Source organism: Centrocercus urophasianus, unplaced genomic scaffold (assembly GCF_019232065.1).
Source record: "Centrocercus urophasianus isolate 14NV4802_14NV808 unplaced genomic scaffold, USGS_Curo_1.0 seq_23, whole genome shotgun sequence".
In the NCBI taxonomy this organism is placed as follows: domain Eukaryota; kingdom Metazoa; phylum Chordata; class Aves; order Galliformes; family Phasianidae; genus Centrocercus; species Centrocercus urophasianus.
Window position 1 is genome coordinate 10,879,926 of NW_024884789.1, and position 25,327 is coordinate 10,905,252.

The following is a 25,327-nucleotide window of genomic DNA, read 5'->3' on the forward strand; positions in this document are numbered from 1 at the left end:
CCCACCTCCGGCGTCGGCGGCCCGCGCCGCTCCCAGCCGCGCCCGCCCGCTCGCTCCCCTCGCGCCCCGGCCCGGCTGGGCGGCTCCCGCCGCTCCTCTCAGCCGGGCGGTCCCGGGGCGGCCGTTTGGGGGCCTGGGGGCGCCGCGCCGTGTGCCGCTCGGCCCGGTGCGCTGCGGGCTGCCCCGCTCGGCCGTGCCGTCCTGGAGCTGCGGGGCGGGAGCTCTGCCCGCGGGTCCGGTCAGCTTGCGTCTGTCAAATCGCCGCGCGTCTTCTGCGGCTTACGGAGCGCGTGTTAGCGGCACTCGGTGAGGAAGAACGCTTTTCCGGTGGCTGACGGAGGGGTGCTCGGCGTGGTGGTCTTCCGGTAGCGAGCGCCGTGCTGCTGGGCTTTAAAGCGTTAAATACCATAGATGGGTGCAGAAAGCCGACCTCTGATGCTCGAGGTGAAAGGCAGCAGGAAAACAAGCAATGTTAACGTGCACGTGTGAATCCCTCTGCTGTTAAGGTGTAGGCTTGTACGTCTTGTAACCTTTTTTTTAGTAGATACAGACGTATGAATGTTCCTTCAGACAGCTTGTATAGTTGATTTGTTTCCCTTTAATTGAAGGGTCGGTAGAAGTTTCTCTGAGAGTGAATGTCGTGTGTCAGTGCCTCTGGTGAAGAGTCCAGGGGTTGCCGAAAAGCTGCAGTGAGAGGCTCCTGCAGCAGTGGTGCTGTGCTGTGAGCGGGGATCGCCTGGAGCTGAGATTTCTTCTGGAGGAATGTCCATGATAGGTGATAGGTTTGGCCAGCATGCGGCATGTAACAGGCCTCTCTGGAATGCTTCCGAGGTGCTTATCCCTCCATTCTCCTGTCCCTGCCCTCTGTTTGGTTCTTATCGCAACGCCTGCCCTGCAGCCAGTTGGATGAGCAGGTCTGGCGGTGTTCTGCAGGTGGGCATGCTGACACGGCATCACCTCAGCTCTGTGGTGAGCTGCTGGGCAGGCACCCCTGGTTCCCAGCTGCCAGCGCTGGTATTGCATAGGCCAACAAGGACATGGATCTGCTGCCCTGTAGTGGGTGACAGGTTTTCCCAAGGTGTGCAGGAGTAGGCTGCATTGAGTAGGCCCCTGTTAGCAAGCTTACAGCCTTAATTCCACACAGCTGTGGAACCGAACAGGAGTGCAGAACATAACCATGGATCTTGTGTGCATCCCGAGTGCCCCCTGAGATGGAGCAGGACTGAACAGGAGTGCAGATGGTCTCCCATCTCCTTTGCCGTGGAAATATCTATCCCTCATTGTGCTTTCAGTTATTCAGCACTGCTCTCTGCTCACCTCTGTCCCCATGTGGCTGTACTGACATGCGTGAACTTGAGAGGGCTCTTTGCTCCATATAGAACTGAGCAAATTGTGTGAGCAGAATGAAGCCTCAGGCTTATTTATGTAGGAAAATAGCCCAGAACAGCTCTCCTTCACTTCCTGGAGGCACAGCTGCAGGCACAGGCGAGATGCCACCTGCTGGCTCTGTGTCACCCAGCCAGGGGATGTCAGCTGCAGTGCTAGGTCCACCTGCCCTTTGCTGAGTGTGCATGGAGGGCTCGGGGATGTCTGGGAGCCTTCTGGTGTGGTGCTGCCTGGCCACAGTGTTCTCAGGTGTTGCAAACTGTCCTAAAGAGCTTGCTGGAGTGGGAGTGTTTAGTTAAAGTCGTTTGTCTTTTTGGCTTGGTCATAAAGATAACTCAAGAGCAAAACATGTTCATCAGTAGTTAATGTGTAGTTTTGCCACAGTGGAAATTCCCCTGGAAAATGCCACCTGTGGCCACGCTGCTTCAGCAGGGGCGTGTGAGGAGGAGGATCTGAGGGAGCAAGTGGGATTTTAGGCAGTTCTGTAGACGTGTTGGCCAAAACCAGCTCACTTCATTGTTCCTGAAGTCACTTCTGTTTTAAAATCTAAGTTACAGAAACCATTTACAGAGGACTTCAGCGGGGCTGGTGTCCTGTAGGTGAGATATTGCTACACTTACTCCTGCTGGGATCCCAAGAAATGATGTCCTTACATATAACAGAAGTTTGCAAAGAAAACTGGGGAGTGACTGTTTTTAAATTTGTTTGCTTTTAGTATGCTTTTAGATAGAAGAGAACAAAAACATCTTAATTGTAGATTGAGTATATGGAAGTTGCTTGATAGCCTTTCAAGGGATGAGTCTGGTTGTTATAAAATGGCCTGAAATAAGGTAATTACTGTCTTCTCACTTCCTTAGTTGTTCATTGATTCATCAGAATGTCTTCCCTTCCAATATATCTTCTCTAATAGGCAGCGAGTTAAAACTTGCTTGATTGGAAGTGATGGATGTTCCTTATACGACTATCAAGTTGCTAGAATGAAGTGCTTACTCTACATGATAGTTATATGCCCTGCAGGCATTCTATGTATGTAATGTTTCTGTGGTAAAGCTGTAAGGACACTTAGCAAAAAACCAGCGCTGCTCGTCAAAAAGTGCCAAGTATTTGCAAAGCCCAAATTGCTGGTTATTGCTGGTTATTTTGCAGCTATGTGCCATTAATATTCCCAGTCCAAATAACTGCCCCTTCTAACAATCTGTAATTTTTTTTTTACATGAGTGTCTTTCTCAACTGTGCTGTTACCATGAATAATGGAAAGCAAGTGAGAATACCAGATGTGTTTGGTGGGAGGTGGAGGGGATGGTTTGATCAGATGATGACTTTGGCTGGCTTTCATGTCCTTTTTAGGCAATGAGAATTCTGACACCATGCTTTAAAACCTGATTTTTAGCATTTTATATATACGTATTGCAAATACTTTGACAGATATTAGAAAATGTGTCCAAAACACCTTGAATTTGCTAGGTCACAGGTGGTTCTCTTCCTGCTAAAGAGAAGCCTCTGTTATAAATTAACGCGGTTTTTTGCTATAATGCTTTTTTTCCTCTTTTTCTTTTTTTTTGTGTGTGTGTGTGAACGTTCCAGGATTTGAAGTGGACACTTTGATTATATTATAAAGACAGTAAGAAGCTATGGGTTATGACCCGGGCATTAATGAATTACAAAGGATGAGTCATTTTCCAATGTGAAAGATGTAAATCCAGTAAATAGAAGGTAATTAATTCTGAGTGATGGCATTTTGCAGCTATTTATAGAGAGGAAACACAGCCTGCCTGGATGCAATGTATGGTTGTGCAGTGTTACTCTTGGTCAGAGTAAGGGGAGCATTACTGTGCAGCATGCTAATTAGTGTGCTCCTTGTAATTACCAGTTGAAATTACACCTTTTAATATTTGGATGCAAATGGCCATGCAGAAATGGCAGCACGTTGACTGAGGACTTGGGCTGTGCAGCCTGGTCACAAACAATGCTGTGTAAGTGGCTGCAGGAAATGTTTTTCCCTTATGATAGTGTTTAATGCTTTAAATTGTGCAGCAGAGGAAAGCAGTAAGGCTTTAGGAATGAGAAGTTTGCATGCAGATTGTGTGGCATGTGCTGCAGCAGCAATCTAGTTGTTCTTCAGCTGTCGTGCAGCTCCAGAAGCAAACACCGTAGGGCTGTCAGATGTGGTGCAACAGCCAGGAGAGATGCTTCTCTGGTTACTTTTGAAAAGCATAGGTGTGCTGCTCTGTACTTCTGTAGCTGTTAAATTCTGTATCTGATGCTCTCAGCTCTGTGGCCTCTTGTGAAAGGCCCAAGCTCTCCCAGTGCCATTGGCTTTAGATCCAGGGAAGCCAGCCACCATTCTCTCGATGTAACAAGGTTGAGAATTCCTCCTGGTTGCTGTTATTTTCAAGAGATCTTGTTCTGTGTTGGTAGCTCAGCCTTGGAGTTATCCTATCAATGTCAACACCATGGTTTATGAGCAAATTATAGTGTGTATTAGCAATGTGTTTTGTTTTGTTGAAAATAGCTGTAAATGTAAATAGCTTGCGTTGGTGGGAGCTGGAAATTTACCAGTCCTGTTAAAGCCAGATAGACTTTACAGGTAAAACAGCCCAACAGCCTGGGTGAACCTTTGTGTGCTCAGCTCTGTTCAGTGTCTCTGAATTAAAATATCCCAATGTCTGTGACACTGCCAGCATTCAGAGAGAGACCTTTCTGGGTGTAAACAAGTGAGGAGAAGGAATCCAGTAAGCCCGGTCCCTCGGTATAGCATAGCTATATGGCCCTTTTACTTAAGAGGTAATAACTTTGTTCATCTGCTTTTGAAGTACAGAGTAAGTCCAGGTTTGAATTAACGTAGTTATTATATGTGATGTGATCATCTGAACTGGAACTTGGGCTTCATAGAACAAACAGTGTTTGCTGAATGCCTGATTTATTTGCTTTGTATTTCTATAGAGCTGAGAAAGGAGTCAGATGCTCATTAGCTAAGATGTATGGATTTTGCTTTAGCTCCCAAATGCATTAAGGATGCTGTTGTTCACAGGGAGACATTCAAGTTCCCCTTTTTGTGTGTGCCTGCACGTTCAACTCGAAGCATGAATTTTGCAGAGCAACAGCAGAATCCTGAAAGTTCTTGGAGAAAATAAGAGAAAAATAGGTTGTCTGCTTAAAAATCACTGTGATTAACTGTACATTTTGTTCCTAATCAAATGCTCAAGCGTTTAGATCAAAGGTTGCCTGTGTTTTCTTAGGATGTAAGAAGTACTGCAGAAGGACCCAGATTTCTTCCAGATGTAATATAGGGAGCAATTACACAGCCTGTTATGTCCTTTCGCCAGTGGGACTGAGTGGACTGTTACACAGACATTGTGTTCCCTAAGCTTTGCATCAAGGTGCTTTAATTTTCATCTGACAGAACAGGAGGGTACTTCAGTTGCAGTGATATAATTAATAAACATCCTCTGCTTCCCCTGTAAGTAATAGGCAAGGATATGAGTCATTAATAACCAAATATCTTGTTTGTATTGACGTACTCCTTTACTGGCTTCAAACAGCAGCAGCAGCAGCAAGTATGAAACATCTTAGCTGCTTTTTTGACTGAGTATCTGTAAAAACTGGTGGCATTAAGCTGGGCTTATTAATCGGAGCATAACTGTTGTCTCCTTCCCCTCCACATCCTGCCCTGCTCTTTGGGAAATACAGCTTTGGAGTTCTCAAGAGAATTAGGTACGGACGTGGATCTTAAAAGATGTTTAGCTTGCTTCTGTGTTGTTTTAGCTGTTGATGTGATGGGAGAAGAAGGCATTGCAGAGTGGGATTCTGCTCAGGGAAGAAGCGAGGCTTCCAAGCCCTCAGTGTCTTTCATAGAGCAGCAGATCAATATGAATAAGGGATTAACAACTTCCCTTTCAGAAATGCATTTATAAGCTGAATATGCTTTTTAGTTGGGATATTTACCTTAATTATGGCTATTTATTTCAAAATCTTTTCTCCCTTTATAGATCTGGTTAAGAGTAAGACTCAGGTTCTGAAGCATTTGAGCAACTTGCTACTGCCCAAGTCATGACACTCCCATTTCGAAAAGACTTGGACAAGTACAAAGATCTTGATGAGGATGACATTCTCGGCAAGCTGTCCGAAGAAGAACTGAAACAGCTGGAAACAGTTTTGGATGATCTTGACCCTGAGGTAGGCATTAGCAGAGAGAAGTTATTTCTTTTCATTAGTTTATAAATTAGTGTGCAGAAACTTGAGGCTTTCTTTTACTTGAACTCAGCTTGTAGTTAGTATTGTCTTGGATGGAATTTTTTCCTAATCTGCTAGCAGTCTTATTTACGGATACATATGTGTATATAATGTCCCAACAGGGTTGTTTCCTGTTTGCAATGTGAGTACAACCACAGTAGAGGAAAATATAATAGGGGTTTGTTAGGAGAAGCTGTGTGGGATTTATTTATACAGGAAAAGTTGCTCTTAAGTGATCTTGAAAGAATTTATTAGAAAGGCCTGTTAAACTTTCCTGTTTCCGATGCTGGATGGTAAACAGCTCTTTGCATACATTGCTATTTTGTTACTTCTGCTGTTGGATGGGAGAGGGAAAGCACCAAACTCTTCCAAAGATTCCTCATCTTGTGTCTAGCAGCATGACTGTTCCCCTTCTTGTACCTTGCTGAGTTTGCAAAGAGGGGGCAAAAATTTTCTCAACACCTGGACAGTTGTCAGCATGGGATGTTAAAGAATATTTTAGCCTTCTATTATGAAGAGCTGAGTGATGTCCTGTACAGGTCCTGCAGATAGAGTCTGAATCCAAGACCAGAGTTTCCACCTCCTGATTCTCTCTGTTCTTGTTTTTGTTAGCATAAACTTCCAACTTGATATTCAGGGATTGCTTAAGAATTTTATGATTATTTGTTCTGTTGTACAGAAAAGTATTCCTGATATTCTAATTTACTTTGGCTTATTGACACTTAAATAGAGGAGAACTGGCAAAAGGGATTGACTGCCTTTTTATGAGTCTGAATTTCTGTTTGCATATCCTTTTTTTCTTTAGCCAAAGTATGTTGATATAGCAAGAAAAAAAAAAAGCAAAACAGTGGAAAAAAACCAGCAATTTGAATCAGGCCAGAAGTAGAAATACTTGCTGTTGTTAACAGAGAGCAGCATGGACAGTTGTCTTAAGCACAGGGAAATTAGCGGTGGAGGAAGAGGACTGCTTACTGATTGTCTAAAACTGAATAGCAGGAGTTTATTTGTTCTTCAGTTAAACAGTGCTCATTCTAGGGAAGAAATACTAAATAACTAGCAAGCTTTGTGCTAGGTACTATTGTACATAAAGATGTTGGGTTTGAACGTTGAGCAAGAGGAGGAGAAAGAAGGAGAGGAATCTGAGCAGGTTCACCCAGACTTTTTAAGCTGTGTTTATTTGCTCCATTTTGTTTTGCAGAATGCGCTTCTGCCTGCAGGCTTCCGACAGAAGGACCAGACTGCTAAGAAGGCCTCGGGTCCTTTTGACAGGGAACGACTCCTTGCATTTTTGGAGAAGGAAGCTCTTGAGCACAAAGACAGGGAAGACTATGTGCCTTTTACAAAAGAAAAGAAAGGTAAGGACTCCATTGCCTGTGTTGGTGGTTAGGAAATTTGTGAAGTGGGCTGGCCTGAGCTATTCTGAACCAAAGTTTAGTGGCAGCTCAACTGCTTTGTAACCTGCAGACTGCCTTTGTGCAGAGGCAGGGTGCTTCCTGTTCCAGCCTCATGTGGCACTGGGCCTGATGTACCATTTGCACATTTGTAGGAAAAAAATCAAATTCACAGAATCACAGAATCACCCGGGTTGGAAGGGACCTCAAGGATCATGTAGTTCCAACTCCCCTGCCTAGCAGGGCCACCAAACACACACATTCAGATCAGGTTGCCCAGGACCCCGTCCAACCTGGCCTTGAACACGTCCAAGGACGGGGCATCCACAACCTCCCTGGGCAGCCCGTTCCAGGGCCTAACCACTCTCCTTGTAAAGAACTTCCCCCTAACATCCAACCTAAATCTTCCCTCCTTCAACTTGGATCCATTTCCCCTAGTCCTGCTGTTGTCAGCCCTTATGAAGAGTTTACTCCCCTCCTGGGTGTAGGTTCCCTTCAGGTATTGATAGGCTGCAATGAGGTCACCCGGCAGCCTTCTCTTCTCCAGGCTGAACAAGCCCAACTCCCTCAGCCTGTCCTCATAGGGGAGGTGCTCCAGCCCCCTGATCATCTTAGTCGCCCTCCTCTGCACCCTTTCCAAAATCTCAATGTCTTTCTTGTACTGAGGGCTCCACACCTGGACACAGGACTCCAGATGGGGCCTCACAAGAGCCGAGTAGAGAGGGGCAATCACCTCCCTGTCCCTGCTGACCACCCCTCTCCTGATGGAGCCCAGGATCCCATTTGCCTTTCGAGCTGCCAGAGCGCACTGCTGCCTCATGTTCAGGCTCTCGTCCATCAAAAGATTTTACCAACGGTTGTCAAGTTCTGATGGGGGTGGCACGTTCCAAATGAGAGCTACCCCCAGATTTGTGTCAATAGTAACAAATACTGTTGTGCCTCTAGCTTATGGCCCGTGGTTCTGAGGACAGACAGTGATATTTCTAAGACTGAATTTGAAACAGAGCAGTACAATGATGTGTCGTGGAAGATGCCCAGTAATGTCTGGCATTATTGGCCTACAGCATTTTTGAGCTAGTGGTGTAAGCAATCATGTTGCATTTCTGGTATCGTTAGTGAAAGATTTTAATAAGATTGCATGGTTATTATTGGTTAATTATATACTTAACATTGCAAGAAGCCTTGAAATCTAGCTGTGGCTTATGATGTAAAAACTGTGGAAACACAGACCTGGTAGAATAGATGCATCATAAAAGCCTGGGATTCTAAATATTTTGGTTTCTAGGATTTTAGCTGTCACCAGTGTTTGTGTGCTGCTCCTGAGTCCTAACTTGTCTGAAGCCTCCCCAGCACCATGGCAGGTCTGTTGCAGTAAGGATTTACAAAGCTGCCTTATAAAATGTGTTCTGACTGCTCAAGATGAACAGGCTCCTCTCTTAAGAACTGTTCCTCTTTTCTTAAGGGTTCGCTACCAAACCCTGTAGTTCTGTGGATATCTGTTGTGAATCATTGCTTATTTGAGAATTGAGTCTTCATTACTGAATTTGTATACATGATTGTACTTGCACAGTAAATTCAGTGGTATTTTTTTGTGGAGCTATTTGCTTTTTGTCTGTCTGTGCACATAGCTGTAGCTATTGTTCAACATCAGTCTCTTTCCTGAAGGATTGCAGAAGTTGTTACTTTATAGCACAGGGTGGTGATGCACTGGAACAGGTTGCCCAAGGAGGCTGTGGATGCTCCATCCCTGGAGGCATTCAAGGCCAGGCTGGATGTGGCTCTGGGCAGCCTGGTCTGCTGGCTGGTGATCCTGCACGTAGCAGGGGGTTGAAACTAGATGATCATTGTGGTCCTTTTCAACCCAGGCCATTCTATGATTCTGTTGTATAGCTTAACGCTTTTTTTGTTGTTGAAATAGAGCTGTGGCACTTGGTTGCTGATGGAGGAGTTTCCTGACTGCATCTGTGCAAGTACCCAAGTAAAGGATGATGCTGGGTAGCACTGGGTGCAGAGGGCAGAGGAAAGCACCTGTCATTTTGGTCCTCTCTGCGCTGCTGCCTCAGTGAGCAGTGCCTGTGCTCCTGTGTTTTCCTCCCCAGCCTGCTTCTCGCCTGGCAGATCTGCTGGTGTGTGCTGCAGACAGCGTAATTGTCTGATGGGAGAGTCCAAGTGTGACATTGCCTCTGGTGTTTGGCAATCCCTTGCAGCCCCTTCAGGACGAAGGGTGGCCAGAGAGGATTTCCTCTAATGAGCACTTTGTTGTTTTGCACATATGCTTCTTTTCCCATCAAGATGTACTAGTACTTCATTGCACTTGGTGGTTCTTTCATGCCTGCTTATGTATACATGCACACAGCAGAACTACTTGTTTTGGTTGATAAAATCTGTGAGAACTGCGTAGGAAAATAGAAGGGTCCGGCTGTACACATCTTGGTTAAGAAAACTCAAATGTCACTTCCTTTATGTAATAAAGTATTACTAAACAGCAGTCTGAATGTTGCAATATGACATGCAAATTTAGTTAATAAAATTTCCCGTATCTTTTGAAGAGGATTTATTATAGTAACTTCCTACTTTTTTTTTTTTAATGCCATGAAGGAAGAAAATGACATTGAAAATGAAATGTAGCTTGCTTTCATCCAAACTGAAAAAATGTGTTCAGTGTGGAAATTCATGCCCCTATTAAATGAGAGGCAAGAGGGAAGAAGGCTGACTGCACTGCAGAGTAGGTGAGGGATAATCTTTTCCGCTCTTGAAGATTCTGTAGTTCAGTTGTGACTTGCTACTGTGTTCATGTCAGGTTTGTGCAAAAACAGCAATCCTGTATCACTTAATCTGTTAAATATGGAGATCGTGATTTCTCATCAAGATGTGAAAACAGGAAAAGGAGTAGAGTGAAACTTGATAAGGACTCTCTATGGATTAAAAAAAAAAAAAAAACAAAAAAACAAAAAAAAACAACAACAGCCATCATTTAATTTTAAGAGGAGGGAAAAAAAAGGGCTGGCTGATAACTATTCTGTTTGACTAGATACAAGCAGCTAGCAAGTCATGGAATGGGGCGGATGGAACATTTTGCTTGGTTATGCTGCTAATTCAGAAGAAGAAAATTAACAACTCTAATCTTGAGATCTAAAGGATCTCAGGGAGTTGTAGCTATGTTCTTGGTGCCATTTTTGTAAGTCAGGGTTCACTATCGTAATTGTGTATACCTGGATGCTCCCACTGGTCTCATTTAGTCTAATTACCCCTTCCATGGAGTAAGAAAGGAGGAATCTATCCTCCTTTCTCTGTCAGTAGAACCAGTGTCCATCACGGTGACTGCACTTGCAGGTTTATCAGAGCTGCTCACCCTGGGTGTTACCACCCTTGGTGATCTTGTTTCCCTACTGCTGTGCAAATGAAAATCTTCTCTTCCAGTTGTCCTAATTCATTTTGAGTTAACATATTGTTAAAGCAGTGTTGATCTTTTTCACTGATAGGTGCTGTGAATTCTCCAGATTTTAAATTTTTTTTTTTTTTTTTTTTTTTGCTGTGCTGTGAGATGTGGAAGATGCAAAATCACATAAAGTACCCTGATATAGTGAGATGAACAGTGCTAAATGAATGTGACGCTTAACAATCCCTAAATTGTTATATTTTATTTTTTTCAGTTCCTGGCTTGGTTTCTAGATGCATCCTTTAAAACATACTTTGTTTTTAAACAAGATGTAATGACTTCAGTCACATTCCATTCCAATTAAGTGTTGAACCATACAGTGAACCATTGTTGCCTGACAAATAATTCAGGCAAGAGATTCATGAAACCAGTGGGGTAATAATTTAAACAGAACTGGCTTTGTCTCAGTATTTGTCCATGAACATGCCAGAAGGATTTCCCAAGGCATGCTGCAGTGAGCAGGATGCCCCATCCCCAGAGGAGGGAGGCTTCAGCTCTGGGCACTGGTGCCCTGTCCATGCTTTCCTCTCTGCTCACCCGGGTTCCATGTTTCTATCAACAGCAAAATGTGAGAATTATTGCAATTGATACGAAGCAGAAGTGTATCTGACATTTGTAATGTACTTTCAGCTGTGCAGTGTAAGGCAGTAGCAAAGTATTAAATAAATCAAGCTTTGTACTTCTAGGCTTTGCCCTCTTCTCATCGCATTTTTCTCTTCCAGCTTTCCCCCAGCGTTCCTGCCAGGCTGTATTTGTTCTGCATAGGTTTGCTTTTTGTGTGACTTCAGCTTTTTTTTCCCTCTGCTCTATTGCCCAGAAATCATTGTTAGGTTGACACTCTCACATGGTGAGAGCTATTTTGGCGCTGACCTGCCTGGCTGATTTGTGCTGCTCAGTCATATTTGAATTTGGGGTGCTGCTTCCCCCATTTGCCTTTCAATCACTAGTCTTTAAAAGAAATGTGTCACATGTTGTGAAATGAAGTTAGTATCTTGTAGGAGCTTTGAAGAAACAACTTGTCGAATTGATGTTCACCATATGAGTGAACAAAATAGCATGTGATATACCAGCCTTAGTGCATGACAGTGTTCTAATTCACAGCCACGTGTTCTGTAGACAAATAATGGATAACAGTGCTGTTTCCTCAGTAAGGCACCAAGGAACACAGCTCTTCTAAGCTGAATTACAAAAAGATTAGTGTTTACTTAGACTTGTAAGCAAGTTGATGAACATGAGGCTATTGTGTGGTAAGACCTGGTGATTGAGTTGTGGATTGTAACAACCTCTGTACCAGTGAATGTTTAGTGAATGCAAAGTACATAGGATACATAGTTAGATGTTGTGCACCCTTCATGAAGTCACTGATGACAGGAGGTTTCCTCAGGTGGCGCTTGGTTCCTTTTCCTCATCAGAGGGCTGCAAAACTGATGTGGGGCTTTGTTCTGGCCTGCTGCTCGTGGTCAATGGGTGCCTCCTGGGCTGTGGGATGTGGGGGAATTGTGCTGGCTATGGTGAGTTCATGGCTGTGCTGAGCACTCCTGAACACTCTGCAAGGCCCTCCACCCCACCTTGGGTATGTGTGCAGTGTCTCATGTGCTTCAACACACACCGTTCTGCTCTCCTGCCTTTAGTGGGATGTGCTGCTGTGTAACTGGAACTGCAAGTTCATTCTGTTGCAAAGAAAGGCTTGACTTAATCCCAAGATGTGGATCGTTTAAGGTGTTAGCTAAAGCCATAAAACACCTGAATATTTAATAATTACAGAGATCATATGGACATGTCTGAAATTTGCCTTTTTGTGCTGTGTTGTTTAATCTTTGTGGTGTCCTTGTTGGCTGAAGAGCAAGGAGGACGCCGTGTTTCTTTGTGCTATTTGGAAATGTTCCACCTGAAAACCAAGAAAGCTGCTCATCGTATACACTGTGCAGATGTGTATTATAAAACAAAGCAAAACAAAAAAAAGGCAGGGGAGGGGATGGGGGAAGGAAATCTCCAGGCTGCCTTGGCAGCAGGCTTCGAGTTAGATCATCGTCCCCAGAGGTGCAGTTGTTTTTTTTTTTTTTTTTTTTTTTTTGAAGTATTTGCTGATTGCTAGAAGCTGGGAAGGACTTGCTCTCATGTACATGCTGTGAATCTCTGAACTCTGGGCTAGGGCGAGTGAATGAGAGATTGTATACACAAGGGTGTGACCTGGTTTATAACAAAAACTGTTCCTGACCCAGTTCGTGTGCCTGGAGTTGGCTGTAATTTGTACTTCTGGAAGGGAGCGGCTTTTAACATTTTGGCTTTAAGAAAAACTTTTTTTTTTAAGGTTGTCCCAAGAGCCAGGAATGTACGGGTAAATTTAGTCTTATTTTTTCAGGATGCAAATGCTTAGAATCTGAAGGTCCTAACCTGTGACCTTAAGAATTAAGTTAATGTCAGACGTAGTTCTCTTTTGTTGTGGGTGCTGTGTGATGAGCTAGACAGGGAAGTGAGCTAGGTTAAAATGAAGTTGGTTTTAGAAACCATAGCATTTAGGAAGTTGCTTTTCATTGAGCTTCTCCCACCCCCTGCCTGCTGCACCACTGCTTGTGGTGGGGAATAAGAATCAGTAGCTGAATGGATTTCAGAAGGCAAAAAGGACTGTGAAACTTCTCTGGTTTGGACTGTTCAGTGGCAGGGCGGAGTGTCAGTGGAACTAAAACATAACTATGGATCTGCAGATAGAAGGCTGTGTTCCTTTCTGGGTTTCTTCCTGAAAGAAACAGAACAAAAGGCTTAGTCAAGAGCTAATGTTAAGGCTAGGGGAGATCCCACAAGGCTGCCAAAGCACCTACTCTTCAGATGCTTATGCTGCGCTGCAAGGCATGTGTTGAAAGCAGAAATTTAGAAAACTTGAGAATCTTCAATTTTAATGTACTCAAAATAATCACAAGAGGTATCTCCAGGAGCAGAAAATGTCATTCAGTGCTTTTTGCAAAGTCATAGGAAGTCTCGGGTTGGAAAAACGTTCTACAAAATGCTTTCTTAGAATGCTGTATGGACACTTGTTGCTACAAGTCTGTACCTGGTATTTTTGACAGGTCTTTTTAGGCACTGGAATGGGCTGCCCACGGAGGTGGTGGAGTCACCGACCCTGGAGGTGTTCAAGGAACGTTTGGACGTTGTGTTGAGGGACATGGTTTAGTGAGAGCTATTGGTGAAGGGTGGATGGTTGGACTGGGTGATCCTGTGGGTCTTTTCCAACCTTGGTGATTCTATGATTCATGTATTTTCTCATCTGGAAAGCAAATGAGAAATTTTAACAGCAAAATTTGTAGGATTGGTCATCTCAGAATAGACAGAATTTCATTTTAATTCTTGTAAGATTTTTCTTTTTTTTTTCTTTAATTCTTTTTTTTACAAGCATAGGTTTTTATTTTTGTACAGAACTGTTTATTAAATTACACAACTGAGAGGGCCAAGAATTCTTCACATGCTCTGGAGGTTTTTGTATTTCTAAACAGAATTCACATGGAGTTCACAGAAGAAGCCAGCTTGCTATGGAGAAAAGCATGAGATGCACTGATGCTGCAAGGCAGGTGGTGTGATGGAGGCTCAGGCACTCAATCTCACCATTTCCCTTTCTTCCTCCTCATGCTCTGCCAGCCTCACTTTTTTGCTATTCTGTGTTACTGAGGAAAAAGAACACAAATGCAGATGATGAAAGGCTTTAGGCTGTGTGCGTGCTGTTCAAAGTGCTTCAGAGGTTGGTGGAAACCTTGTCACATGTTCTCTTATCTCTTTTAAAAATTCCAGTTTAAGTTGAAGATTATTCCTGTCCTGGAAGGTGATACTGATATACTGAAATGGGAGTAGAAGATGTACTGTGTCAGGTGTATCAGAGTAGTCCAATGCATTTATTGCTCACACCTGCCATTTATGAAGGTTCTCTATTTATCTTGAATTGCCACAAGCTTCCTTTAGCACTCTCCATCAAAACTGAGCTGTGGCGATGTATGTCAGCTGCTTTCAGCTCCTGTTTGTAGTCAGAACAGTTATATAAGGTGATTTATTTTTTGCTTCTAAACTTACAGCTTTCCAAAGTGATAGCAACCCAGGAACAACAATATTGTGTTGCTAGCAACAAGTCTTTGTCATCAGACTGTTGTGAAGAGTTCAAATTGTGTTCTATGCTAGTGGTGATGCTGAAGTTCCTTTAAAAAGAAAATGAAGCACAAACAATTGTAATCTAGGGTGGGGATGTGGAGAGAGAGGAAAGGTGGATGGGTGATAAGGTGCCAGCGTTTGTCTCCAGAAATGATGAAACCAAAGCACTAATTTGTCAGAATTTCCCCAGAATGTAAATTGGAAGATTCCTTTACAGCATCTAGTCACTGGGAGGCATTTAGAAACGCTAAAGTTAGTTTTAGTCCAAACATGTAACAAGATACACTTGTGTATGTACAAGGAGCAAAATAGTCTGCTCCTGGCTCCTGCCCAGCTGGCCTGCTGCTGGGTGGGGGATGAGCTGGTGCGCTCCGTGGGAGGCGTGGAAAGGCCTTACTGTGGGTATGGAAGGGTGGGTTCCTGAGTCAACTGAGAAATCTTGGATTATGGACACCACCTTCCACCCCCAGGAGCAGTTAAGTGCTGCTGGAAGCTGTGACCCTCAGCTCTGGCTGCTGGTGGCCCAGGCAGGGAGGCTGAACACTAGTGAACATGCCCAGATGGTGACAGCCAAGGTGGATCATGCTTGTCTTTAATCAGATGCAGTTGTAGATCAAAGCTATTAGACCAGTATGCATCTGATAAATATACTGACTTTTCTTGGTCTTTAACAGTACGCAAAAATTTTGAATAGCTATCAAGATCAAAGTTTTCTAGTTGTGGAAAGCACCCATTGAATGTATCAGTTCCATTTACAGAATAGTTATTCTAATAACTTGGTTTTCTGATTATTTTTTTTTTATTATTATTTTTTATTTTTTTGCCCTAGCTTTTTGACCAAAGATGTGTGCAGGAATTATGCTAACTACTTACACCTCCATTTGTAATGTATTTACCCTAAAACCACTTTTCCCTTTTCCTGTCTGTAGTGGCTAAAAGGTGGGTGTGACGCAGTTGTCACTGCTCCTTTTTCTCACTGAATCTTCTGTGACCTTCCTTGTTTCTAAGCATCATTTTTGAAAATTGTCTTTGGCAGTGTGTGCCAGAGATAAATTACCATGTTTTCTGCTGTTCTCAAACCATTCTTTTCTTAAGCATCTCAGGCGTTTCATTTTTTTTAAATTCAAGTTTAAGTTGACATCTGAAACCAGAAATACGGTATATGATGTAAAACTGCAGTGAGTATTCAGTTCTGGGATTTCAGATGATGCTGAGAGAACTTATTTCTCAGAAATACTCAAATTGCAGCTCTGCATGGGTCCCTTTTTCATGTCATGCATTTTAGTGTATCTGTCCTTGTTTTCCAGTAATACTGAATTTTATTTGCAGGCACTTTACTTAAAAATGCGTTGTTTAAAATGCTTGATGCAGACTTACATTTTACCCCGATATTCAGAAGAAACAAGATTGGAGTCCTGATACAGGCTCCTGAAAAGCTGGAATCTTGGATAATGTTATGTTCCTGTTTTTGCCCTTTTCTCATCTCTGACTTGCAAGAGCAAATAGAAGAGATCTCATTCCTTTGTTGCCCATACTGCCTTAGGATTTCTGAAATGTTGTATGCATCCCTTATGAACAGAGAAGTTTAAAGACAAGCAGCTACGTAACGCAAAGTAATATAACACCTTTCACTTTCTTTACTCTAGGGAAAATATTTATCCCGAAGCAGAAACCTGCCCAGTCTTATGCAGAAGAAAAAATTGCTCTTGATCCAGAACTGGAGGAAGCCTTGACAAGTGCCACAGACACAGAGCTATGTGACCTTGCAGGTTAGTGCTGTGGGTCCCTTTGTTCTGAAAGTACAGCTGGGCTGCATGTTTAGAAAATAGAGATGTACAATTAATGTTTGAGGGTATTTGTTGTCTGAAGTGTAGTAGAAGCTACCATGTAGGTAAAATTAAATGCTAGTCTGTTTGCAGCGTATCGTCTTTGTTGGTTTGTGCTAATATATAGGAATGTTTTGGCTTAAGATTCCCCATTTTAAAACTCGGAACCTTTCATTTCATTCCTCAAGCTGGCTGCTTTCTGTTTAGTGTTCACCACTGCTTTTCCATACATATGTGTTGGTATGTGCTTATATTCCTAAAGCTGCAGTCAAGAATGTTTGGCTGAACTGCGCTTTTAACTATGCTGCCTGAACCTGGTGAGGTTGAAACTTTTTAAGACATGAAAGCTACCTAAAAAGTCTTTTCTGTTACATTAAAAGTTCTTCTACTTTTCTTTAAATTAAGAGATTCAGTGGGTTATTGTACTGGTGATGTGGTGTTTGGTGGACTTCAGTTATTATTATTTAAAGGAGCTCTGCCCCTAAGCTGAATTAGCCATGGACACTAAAATTGTTCTTCGCTTTTTATTTCTTTTTTTTCCCCCTTTTAACAGCTATACTGGGAATGTCCAACCTGATAACAAACAATCAGTTCTGTGATATTGTAGGAAGCAGTAACGGGGTTGGCAAAGACAGCTTTTCAAGTAAGTATTTACACAAGTGCTAAATAAACGCGTTATTAGCATTTTTAATAGGACATTACATTGTGAGTTGATAAGGTACATGCTTGTAATGTTTCCAGTTGAGTTCTGGCGAGAGTGGAATTACCTATTTACACTTAAAACTGTTCTGTAGGTAATTCACTTCTTGGAGAGATAGAAGCAGGTGCAGAAATAGGTTTGTGTGCCTGTGCTTTTAGGTTTAACGTGTGTGTTTGTTATTCAATCCTTTCTGCTTTCTGGAAAAAAGCTCATGGTCAAGAAAAGGAGAAAGGCTGCGAGAACATTGGAGGAGGGCTGAACTTTATAAAAATACAGTCAGAGATGATGGTATACTTCTTGGGTGAGGAAGAGATGTGAAGACTGAGGAAATGATCTTTAAATGCAGCAAATATTTTGTATATTTATCACATGTACAGTGAATGTATGCAACTGTTGGATTACGATTGTATCCCTTACTTTTCAGATATAGTAAAAGGTGAAAAAATGTTACCTGTTTTTGATGAACCACCAAATCCCACAAATGTGGAGGAGACTCTGCAAAGGATTAAAGATAACGATTCCCGTCTTGTTGAAGTTAATCTAAATAACATCAAGGTAATTATCTGAATTATGCAGTAGATATGCTGCCTTTTTTTTGGCAGAAGACACTTAAAGCTGTGCAGCACTATGAGTGGGCACAATGGCCTCATTTTAAGTATAGAAGCCTTCCTGCAAAATGTTGCAGTGTGCTTTAGCCCCAAGTTTCTGGCCTGAAATAAAGCAGTAAGCCATCTTGGTATCTTTTACGAAGCACATTCTCTAAAACTCTCAGAGTTTCTTACTACCAAACCAGGTTTCAGTTGCTGCCAAGCTGGTGACAGTTCCAGCAGTTCAGCATCATGGAGTTAACTGCTTTGAATCCTTTGTGCTTTGTGAAGTAGTGTGCTCTCAATTACTGCTACTGCAAACAAAATGGTATTTGTACCTAATGTTCTTCTGATTCTTGTACAGAAGGGCTGTCAGCAATTATCAGCTCTTAAGAATTGTCCTTCAACGTGACTGAACATTTTTGTGTATATATACCCGTAAGAAAACAGAACTATAACACAACTGACTTGCTGCAACCAGCTGCCTGTCACTGCTTTCTGCACTCACTGGCAGCCTAGACTATTTGTTGTTCTTACTGCAGGCAGTAAAAGAAACGCATTATTTAAGAACATTGCACAACAATGAAGTACTGGCCAGAGTATTTAAGAAGGTAACAGAACAAAACTGCTATTACAATAAGCCAAGAGACTTGTGACTGTAATTAATTATCTAAAATTATTGCTTTTAGAGTTGCTTGGTACTACTTTGTGAAAATCATCAAACTGAATTGATGACTTCTGAGATTATTTTTAACGTAACAAAGAAGATGGAATTCTGTTGCTCTAGAGCTCCTAAGTGGTTTCCTGTGTGTGAGAGATTAGTATGGTAGTGATAGGAAGAAGAATATTGAATTCATGTAAGCTCAGTAACATTTTCAAAACAGCTGAATATCTTTAACCATTCTATTGTGGCATTGGTATTAGTTAAATAAAGGTGAGTTTAATTTATAGAATTACCAACTCAGAACCACTGCACCTTGCACGTGGCTCTGCTGCACATCTAAGCCTGTACTGTGAGACTGCTGGAGATCAGCGATGGTTAATAGTATGGTGTGCTGTGCTGTGAAGAGAATAAGGCAATGGAAGAAAAAGAGAGTGGGGGTTAAACTTATGCATCTCAAGAGACTGAAATGCTATTTTTATTTCAAGAACATACCAATTCCAACGCTGAAAGAATTTGCAAAAGCTCTAGAAACCAACACACATGTGAAGAATTTTAGCCTTGCAGCCACCCGAAGTAATGATCCTGTTGCTGTTGTAAGTATTGTGCAAATGTGCTTTGGGGGATACAAGGGAAGTTTGGTTGGAAAAGTGGCAGTAAGGGATAGAGTAGAATCCTGTCTGTATGTGTGTGCATACATGTATAAGTTTTAACATGAAAATGATTAATTTCTTTCACCCTGTGTTGTATGTTTACTTTGGCAAACCTTTGCTGTATCAAAGTTGGTGAACAACTACTTGATGACTGTACAGCAATGTGTCAGATGATGAGATGAGTGGGGATTTCATTTTGCTAACCTCCTTCCTGTTTTTCTTTCTTTCCTCGTTGTTTAATTAATAATGTGCATGCTGTGAGTTAGGAGTATCCTCAAAATTAACTTCAAAGGAAATACGTTTGGGGCTGAAAGTGCTCATCGCATTTTTCAACTAAGTTGAGTTTTGGTTGAACAGAATTGTAAAATACCCATTTCTCTGATCTTGCAACCAAAGATGGGCTCAATGCATTGGCAATGAAAGTATTTAGTCTGAGAAATTGAAACCAAAGTCTTTATCATTTGGCCCTGATTTTCTGTACTGAATCAAAAGTAGTTCCTTATTTATTTGCACATAAAGAAGTAAGAAAATAGCACTGGGACAATCCTTTGCACTTGTTTTAGCTTCAGTTGTTTAGAGCATTCAGTTAAGTGAATAAATAAACATTTGAAGGCTTTGTCCTCGGTGAATTAAAAAGTTCCTTTTCAGCAGAACAGAAACATTTGTATTAAGAAGGTAGAGGGTTGATTTTGGGGTCTGGTGCTTTTTTGTTTTGTGTGTTTTTTGTTCTTGCTTCCTACCAAATCTGTAGACACAAGCATTTTGAAAGTCAGATCTCCTGTTTACAAATTAACCATATCTAATTCTCCTTTCAGTTGGCTTAACCCCCTTTCTTTGAGCCTTTCTTACAGCTTGCACTACTCATTATGGGCTGTGAAAGCTTACAAAATGGAATTAGTCCAATATGCTAATTTCAGACAATTTATATTCTGTGTAGCTTTTTAGTTTGTAACAAGGGTAAGACAGGCCTTTTCTTGATTAAGTACTATTAAAAAGAGAATGTAGATGATTCCTGGTTGAAGACTCTCTTCAGTCTCAAGAGGTGAATACTTGCAAAGTTACACTATGCATCTGTGAACATGTTGCTCCTGTTGAGCTAGTTGGTGGAAGTGGTCATTGCTCTGTCCTGTGATGTACTGTAGCACAGTTCAAAAGTTTAATGGTACTTTCTTGCATTCAAAGGCTCTTGCAGATATGCTGAGAGTAAACACAAAATTAAAAAGTTTAAACATAGAATCAAACTTCATCACCGGAGTTGGAATTTTGGCACTGGTCGATGCACTGAAAGACAATGAAACACTGACAGAGATCAAAATTGATAATCAGGTACGTGAGACTATGGTAGCATAATTAAAATCAGTGCTTACATGCTCTCTGTCCATGTTGACTGAGTACTTCTAGGCTTCTTGTGATAACCTTTTAGAAATATTTTAAATATCTTATGCTATGTGTGTTTAAGATTTTCATAGGCATCCATTTCAAGAAGCACTTCTGTGCTTCTTTGTGCTTTAAAATGCACAAAGATATGATAATGAGCTTGTGCCTTTTAGATTAATTAAAAGAAAAAAGGTATTTATTGACTAATATGATGAAGGTATCCTGATCTCTCTTTTATGACTACACCTAAGCTCTGCTGTCTTTGTGTATTTTTCATTTAAATAGAGGCAGCAGCTGGGTACTCTTGCAGAAGTAGAAATTGCCAAGATGCTTGAAGAAAACACCAAGATCCTTAAATTTGGATACCATTTCACACAACAGGGACCTCGAGCCAGGGCAGCTGCTGCTATCACAAAAAACAATGACTTGGGTAAGACCTGTCAGTCAAGAGTAACTCTTAAAACTTGTGCTGCACACATTCATTTAAAGTTGTTTGTTTTTCCAGGTTTTCCTTTGATATAACCAGGATGGGAAAAAAATTGTCAATCAGTTTCAGGTTTCTCCTGTGCTTTTACTCTTATTCTTCTGTTGCTACTTGCTGTTCCCTGTTTATGTTGTTGCAAGATGTCCAGATGCATGAGTTCAGGATTTTTAGCATAGTCCAGAAACAGGAAGAACGTTCATACTCCAGATGTGTTGCGGCAAGGGAAGAAAAATAATAGCTTTGATTATGTGGTTTTATTCAGGTAGGACTAATGGCCTTTTTAAAGACTGTATTTGAATTTATTAGTGTGAGATGCCCTCCTCTGTGCTAGTACACCCAGTCTCATTTGGAATGCTTGAGCAGGGAGGGGTGAACGCACTGTCAGAAGTTGGCATAGTCACCTCTTCCCTTACAGCTCCATTAATGCCCTGGTGCCTTCCCTGCCTCTCTTAAATGTAGATAGTAGCAGTGGTGTCTTTATTTGCTGCATTTAGTTTTGTTGTTTGGAGCTCACATTAGAACTCTAACTAAACAAAACAACAGAAAATTGGTTGATAGTATAGCATGTGAATGGAAATCTCTTATTAACAGTGTCAAATACGGGGAGGTTTCAGCTATGACAAGTTAAAAGGAGGTCAATATGTTCAAATAGAATTGCATTTTAAAATTCCATTTCATTAAACTTTGCTGGGTTAGATGCTTTGTGATGCAGTAAGGATTACACAGCCCTTTGGTGTGAAAATGAGCCAGGCTGTTCAGTAGCAGTAGTAGGAATTCAGGAAGAGATCTAATAACAGGGAATGCTTCTAGGAAGCCAGAGTTTGGTTTCTTGATCTGCTTCCCTTGTAGTAAAGTTTAAAGTGGAGGCTAACATCTCTGAAAGAAAGAGAGGAAGAGCAACAGGTAGAATAGGGACAGAAGAAAGGCATTTAAACACACATAAATGTTTCTCAAAATTAATTCCAAACCAATTTTTTTTCTTGTCACTCCGTATGTCTCTGTCCTTTAAAGCTTCTCTTTCGGCTAGTTCTCATTTTAGTGTTTAACTGCTGGAAATCTATGTTTCTATTGATATCTTGCCTGTTTTTCCTTGCTTTCTTAGTCTGGAGTATCCGAGTAAAAATTTCTGCAAACACCTTTTCACCTCTCCAGCCATGAAGCTACAGAGGCAGGTTACTCTAAATGCCCACTTGGGTGTCAAGCACTGAAAACCGAGATGCTCAGCCTTTCAGTTGTCTTTGTATGTGACTTCTTTATATTGAAAATAAGTCTGCACCTTTCTCCTTTGTCTACACTGTGCTGTCCTACTTCCCCTTCCTTCTTTGTCTGAAACCATGTGAATATTGCCTTTAACTGCATGACTGGAGAATTTGAAGGCATTCAGTGAATCCTGCGTAAAGCCAGAGCAGCATGTGAGCGTTGGTGGTTTTATTCATGGATCTTTGTTGCTTTTGCATTTTACGGCAACTGAATATTTTTATTAATGAATGGAATGCTGTAGGCTATTGAGCATAACATCTCGAAGGGTTTTTTAATTTAGTTTTGTTTGAGTGTGTACAAATTTGAATGTGTGTAAATCTTATTGGGTATTCTTGAAAGTTTTACATTGTTTCTTTCAAAGCCAAGCAAACTGTGGCAATAAAAACAAAGACTAACTTGTTAAATCTGCTTACTTAAAGTAAAAAGATTGTTTCCTATATGATTCTCATAGGAAATATTTGAATCTGCTCTTGTGTAATGGTGGCTAATATTAAATGTTGATTACTTTAGATCACTGCATGAGCCTTTGTACAGCAAAGTAGGGAGCCATACTACATACCAGTGGTGCAGAAATATGTAGTACAGTAACAATAATATTTTAAAATACATCTTCTATTTTGTTACAGTTCGCAAGAGAAGGGTGGAAGGAGACAGCCAGTAGATCTTGCTAGAACTGTGTGAAGATTTCAAGGGTCTTCAAAGCACGCTCCTCACGGTGGGCTTTGGCAATCTTGGACTGCATTTACCTGGGTTAGAAGGGAAAAGACTGGAAACCCCATTCCTTTTAAAGCAAAGCTATATTAATAATCTGCTGGTATGCGTCACGTTTTTCATAACCACACCAATCCATGTACAGATCCAGTTTTTGATTGTTTTTGTTTGTTTTTTTTTAAAGAACTTTTTTGTATTTTAAGATCTTGGCTGTGCTTTCTACTAAAAATGTAATCGCGAATCAATTGTATAATTGTCTGTAGTCAAAGAATGGGACGTTCAGGATCACTGGGCATATAATGACCCAACTGAAATGTTAGAAAATCTAGGGGTGCTCATTTACATGAAGGGGTATGTATGTTCTTCAGAACAATGCTTTAGTGATGGATTCTTCACACAATAGTTGGACTCATTGTTTAGAGCTGTTCATCCTTGTTCATATGCACTGAAGGGAAATCTTTCACAATTGTCTTACTGTATTTTTTTTTTGTTTTGATTTGTTCTTGATACTGTGATTAAGTGTAAACATCCCTTAAAAACAGGCAAAATAAATTGACTTTTCTTCCAAGAGATCTGAGGGACTAATGAAAAAAAAAAAAAAAAGTGGGAGCCTTGCAAAAAAAAGAAAAAGTAAAAGCCATGCAAAGTGGGTTTTTTCTTACTATGCTTAAGTCCTAAAAGTCTTTTAAAATGTCCCAGAATTATAACTTGCTCTGTGTCTAAACTGGACACTTTAAGACTATCATGTGCTCATCAGCATTTAGTTTATAGCTTTTGTTTAAAAGTTCTTATCTACATGCATAACTAGTATGAATTTCTCTAGAAGTAGTGGACAAGCTTTTTTAAATTTGCCTAATTTTGTTCAGGAGAAACAACCTTAATTATACAAATCAGTGTCCTAAGTTTCTGGCAAACAGAAAATCCTTTTTTACAAGCTATTGAATTAAATTGTTAATGCTTCATATAAATGTATAAGTTTTCATGAAACAATGAAGTAACACTTTCTCGAAAGGCTTGATGTTTGAAACACTACGACTTCCAGAAATTAACTAATGTGTAGTGTCAAATTTGCATAGTACAGTACTTATTCCAAGCTGTGTATCTATGCCAACTAATAAGGACACAAGAATCACTTAAATTTCTGTACATAATCAAAGTGTACATCTTGGAAATAATGAAAATCTAGGGGCTTTCTGCTGTGGGCCTGTTTGGACTGTACCATACCGAGCTTACTTAATGTTGTCATGAGACCATAAATTAACAAAATACTCTGAAGGACAGCTCAAATATATTTATGAGAGCTCAACTGACAGCCATTTTCATCAGAAGATCATCATATGGTGAGCTTTTTATATAGAGGAAATGTATAGGACTGAAACTTTTTTTGCATCACGTTGTAAGTACTATAAAAATTAATAGAGCAATCCTCTGACACTGTGCCTGTGTTATAATTTCCTGCAAATGATGTCTTGGATTTCAGACAGACTTTATTCTGCAGGTGGCTTCTAATTTTACTGCAACTGTACAGCACATTCAAAACTATGGTGCCTTCAATGAAGATATATTTAACTGGTTTATAACTGTGGAAGAACATATTTTTCCTGTTTCAAAATTGGCCTTTTATTGACTAATTACAAATAAATGTGTGCTCTGAAAAGCTGTTGGAATCAATTCTATTAAAACCAAAGACTTTACAGAGTGTAAGTTTGAAGCAACCAGCAGTAATCTGACTAGCAATAAAAAAAGGCTACTTTTGGTTTTGGCTTTTATGAATTGTCAGGAGCTTCCCAGATGTTAAATTTGAAGTGCTTACATGGTATGGATAAACTCACAAGTTAAGTGGTTTTGGTTTTGTTTTTTTTCACAGATAGATGGAGCGATGTATAAACATGGTCAAAGCCTGTAATGTGCTCAGTTGCCTAAAACTTCTCATTTGCCAAGCACCATAATAATTTTGTGTCAAAAAACAGTCTGTAATATTTTCCTTCTTTTCTTGAAGGGCTGCATGTTCATGAAATCTGTTCACGTGTTGTGATTCTGTGACAATTTATTTTGTACTGTCAAACAGGGCTATGCACTTATGTCCTACTTGAAGATGAAGGAGAAAAATGAATGGCTGGATTATGGAAATTATAGCTGAAATCTCCTCTTTATTACTTTATAGAATCAAGTTTAGCTGCTTCATGGTTAATATTCCAATCAAAGGTAGAGGCTTCTAAATTGTAACTCTTAGGAGTCCTGTCATAGGCAATAGTAGAGGACCTTTCTTAACTGGTTGACTGCTAACAATGTTTGTTGGCCCTCTCAGGGTAGGTATCTGACAGTGAGCATAGAAAACTTCCCCTCAACTGCTGAAAGATGTTTGGCATGGACCATGGAACAGTTAAGACAGTTACAACACTTTTGTACCTACAGTATATGTAACCATTTTGGAAGAAATTAAAGAATTCAGTCTGTAGCTAAGAATCATAAACAGTCTTTAGTGAAG

General features: G+C 41.0%; 1 protein-coding gene across 3 annotated transcripts in view; it reads left to right on the plus strand.

The window, feature by feature from the left end:
* The window catches only part of LOC122163295 (tropomodulin-3-like), a 25,725-nt gene extending 428 nt beyond the window's left edge, over positions 1-25,297 (plus strand). The window contains exons 1-10 of one of the 3 annotated variants that reach the window (XM_042824465.1): positions 287-306; positions 5,376-5,562; positions 6,818-6,974; positions 16,227-16,349; positions 16,960-17,049; positions 17,531-17,661; positions 18,843-18,950; positions 20,190-20,333; positions 20,670-20,814; positions 22,755-25,297. In XM_042824465.1, coding sequence (XP_042680399.1) covers positions 5,437-5,562; positions 6,818-6,974; positions 16,227-16,349; positions 16,960-17,049; positions 17,531-17,661; positions 18,843-18,950; positions 20,190-20,333; positions 20,670-20,814; positions 22,755-22,789 — 1,059 coding nt within the window. In that variant the 5' untranslated portion in view covers positions 287-306; positions 5,376-5,436 and the 3' untranslated portion in view covers positions 22,790-25,297. Of the gene's footprint in view, positions 1-286; positions 307-2,866; positions 3,100-5,375; positions 5,563-6,817; positions 6,975-16,226; positions 16,350-16,959; positions 17,050-17,530; positions 17,662-18,842; positions 18,951-20,189; positions 20,334-20,669; positions 20,815-22,754 lie in introns of those variants that run through there. The other 2 variants (XM_042824464.1, XM_042824463.1) reach the window with 2 other exon arrangements.
* The last annotated feature ends 30 nt before the right edge of the window (positions 25,298-25,327 follow it).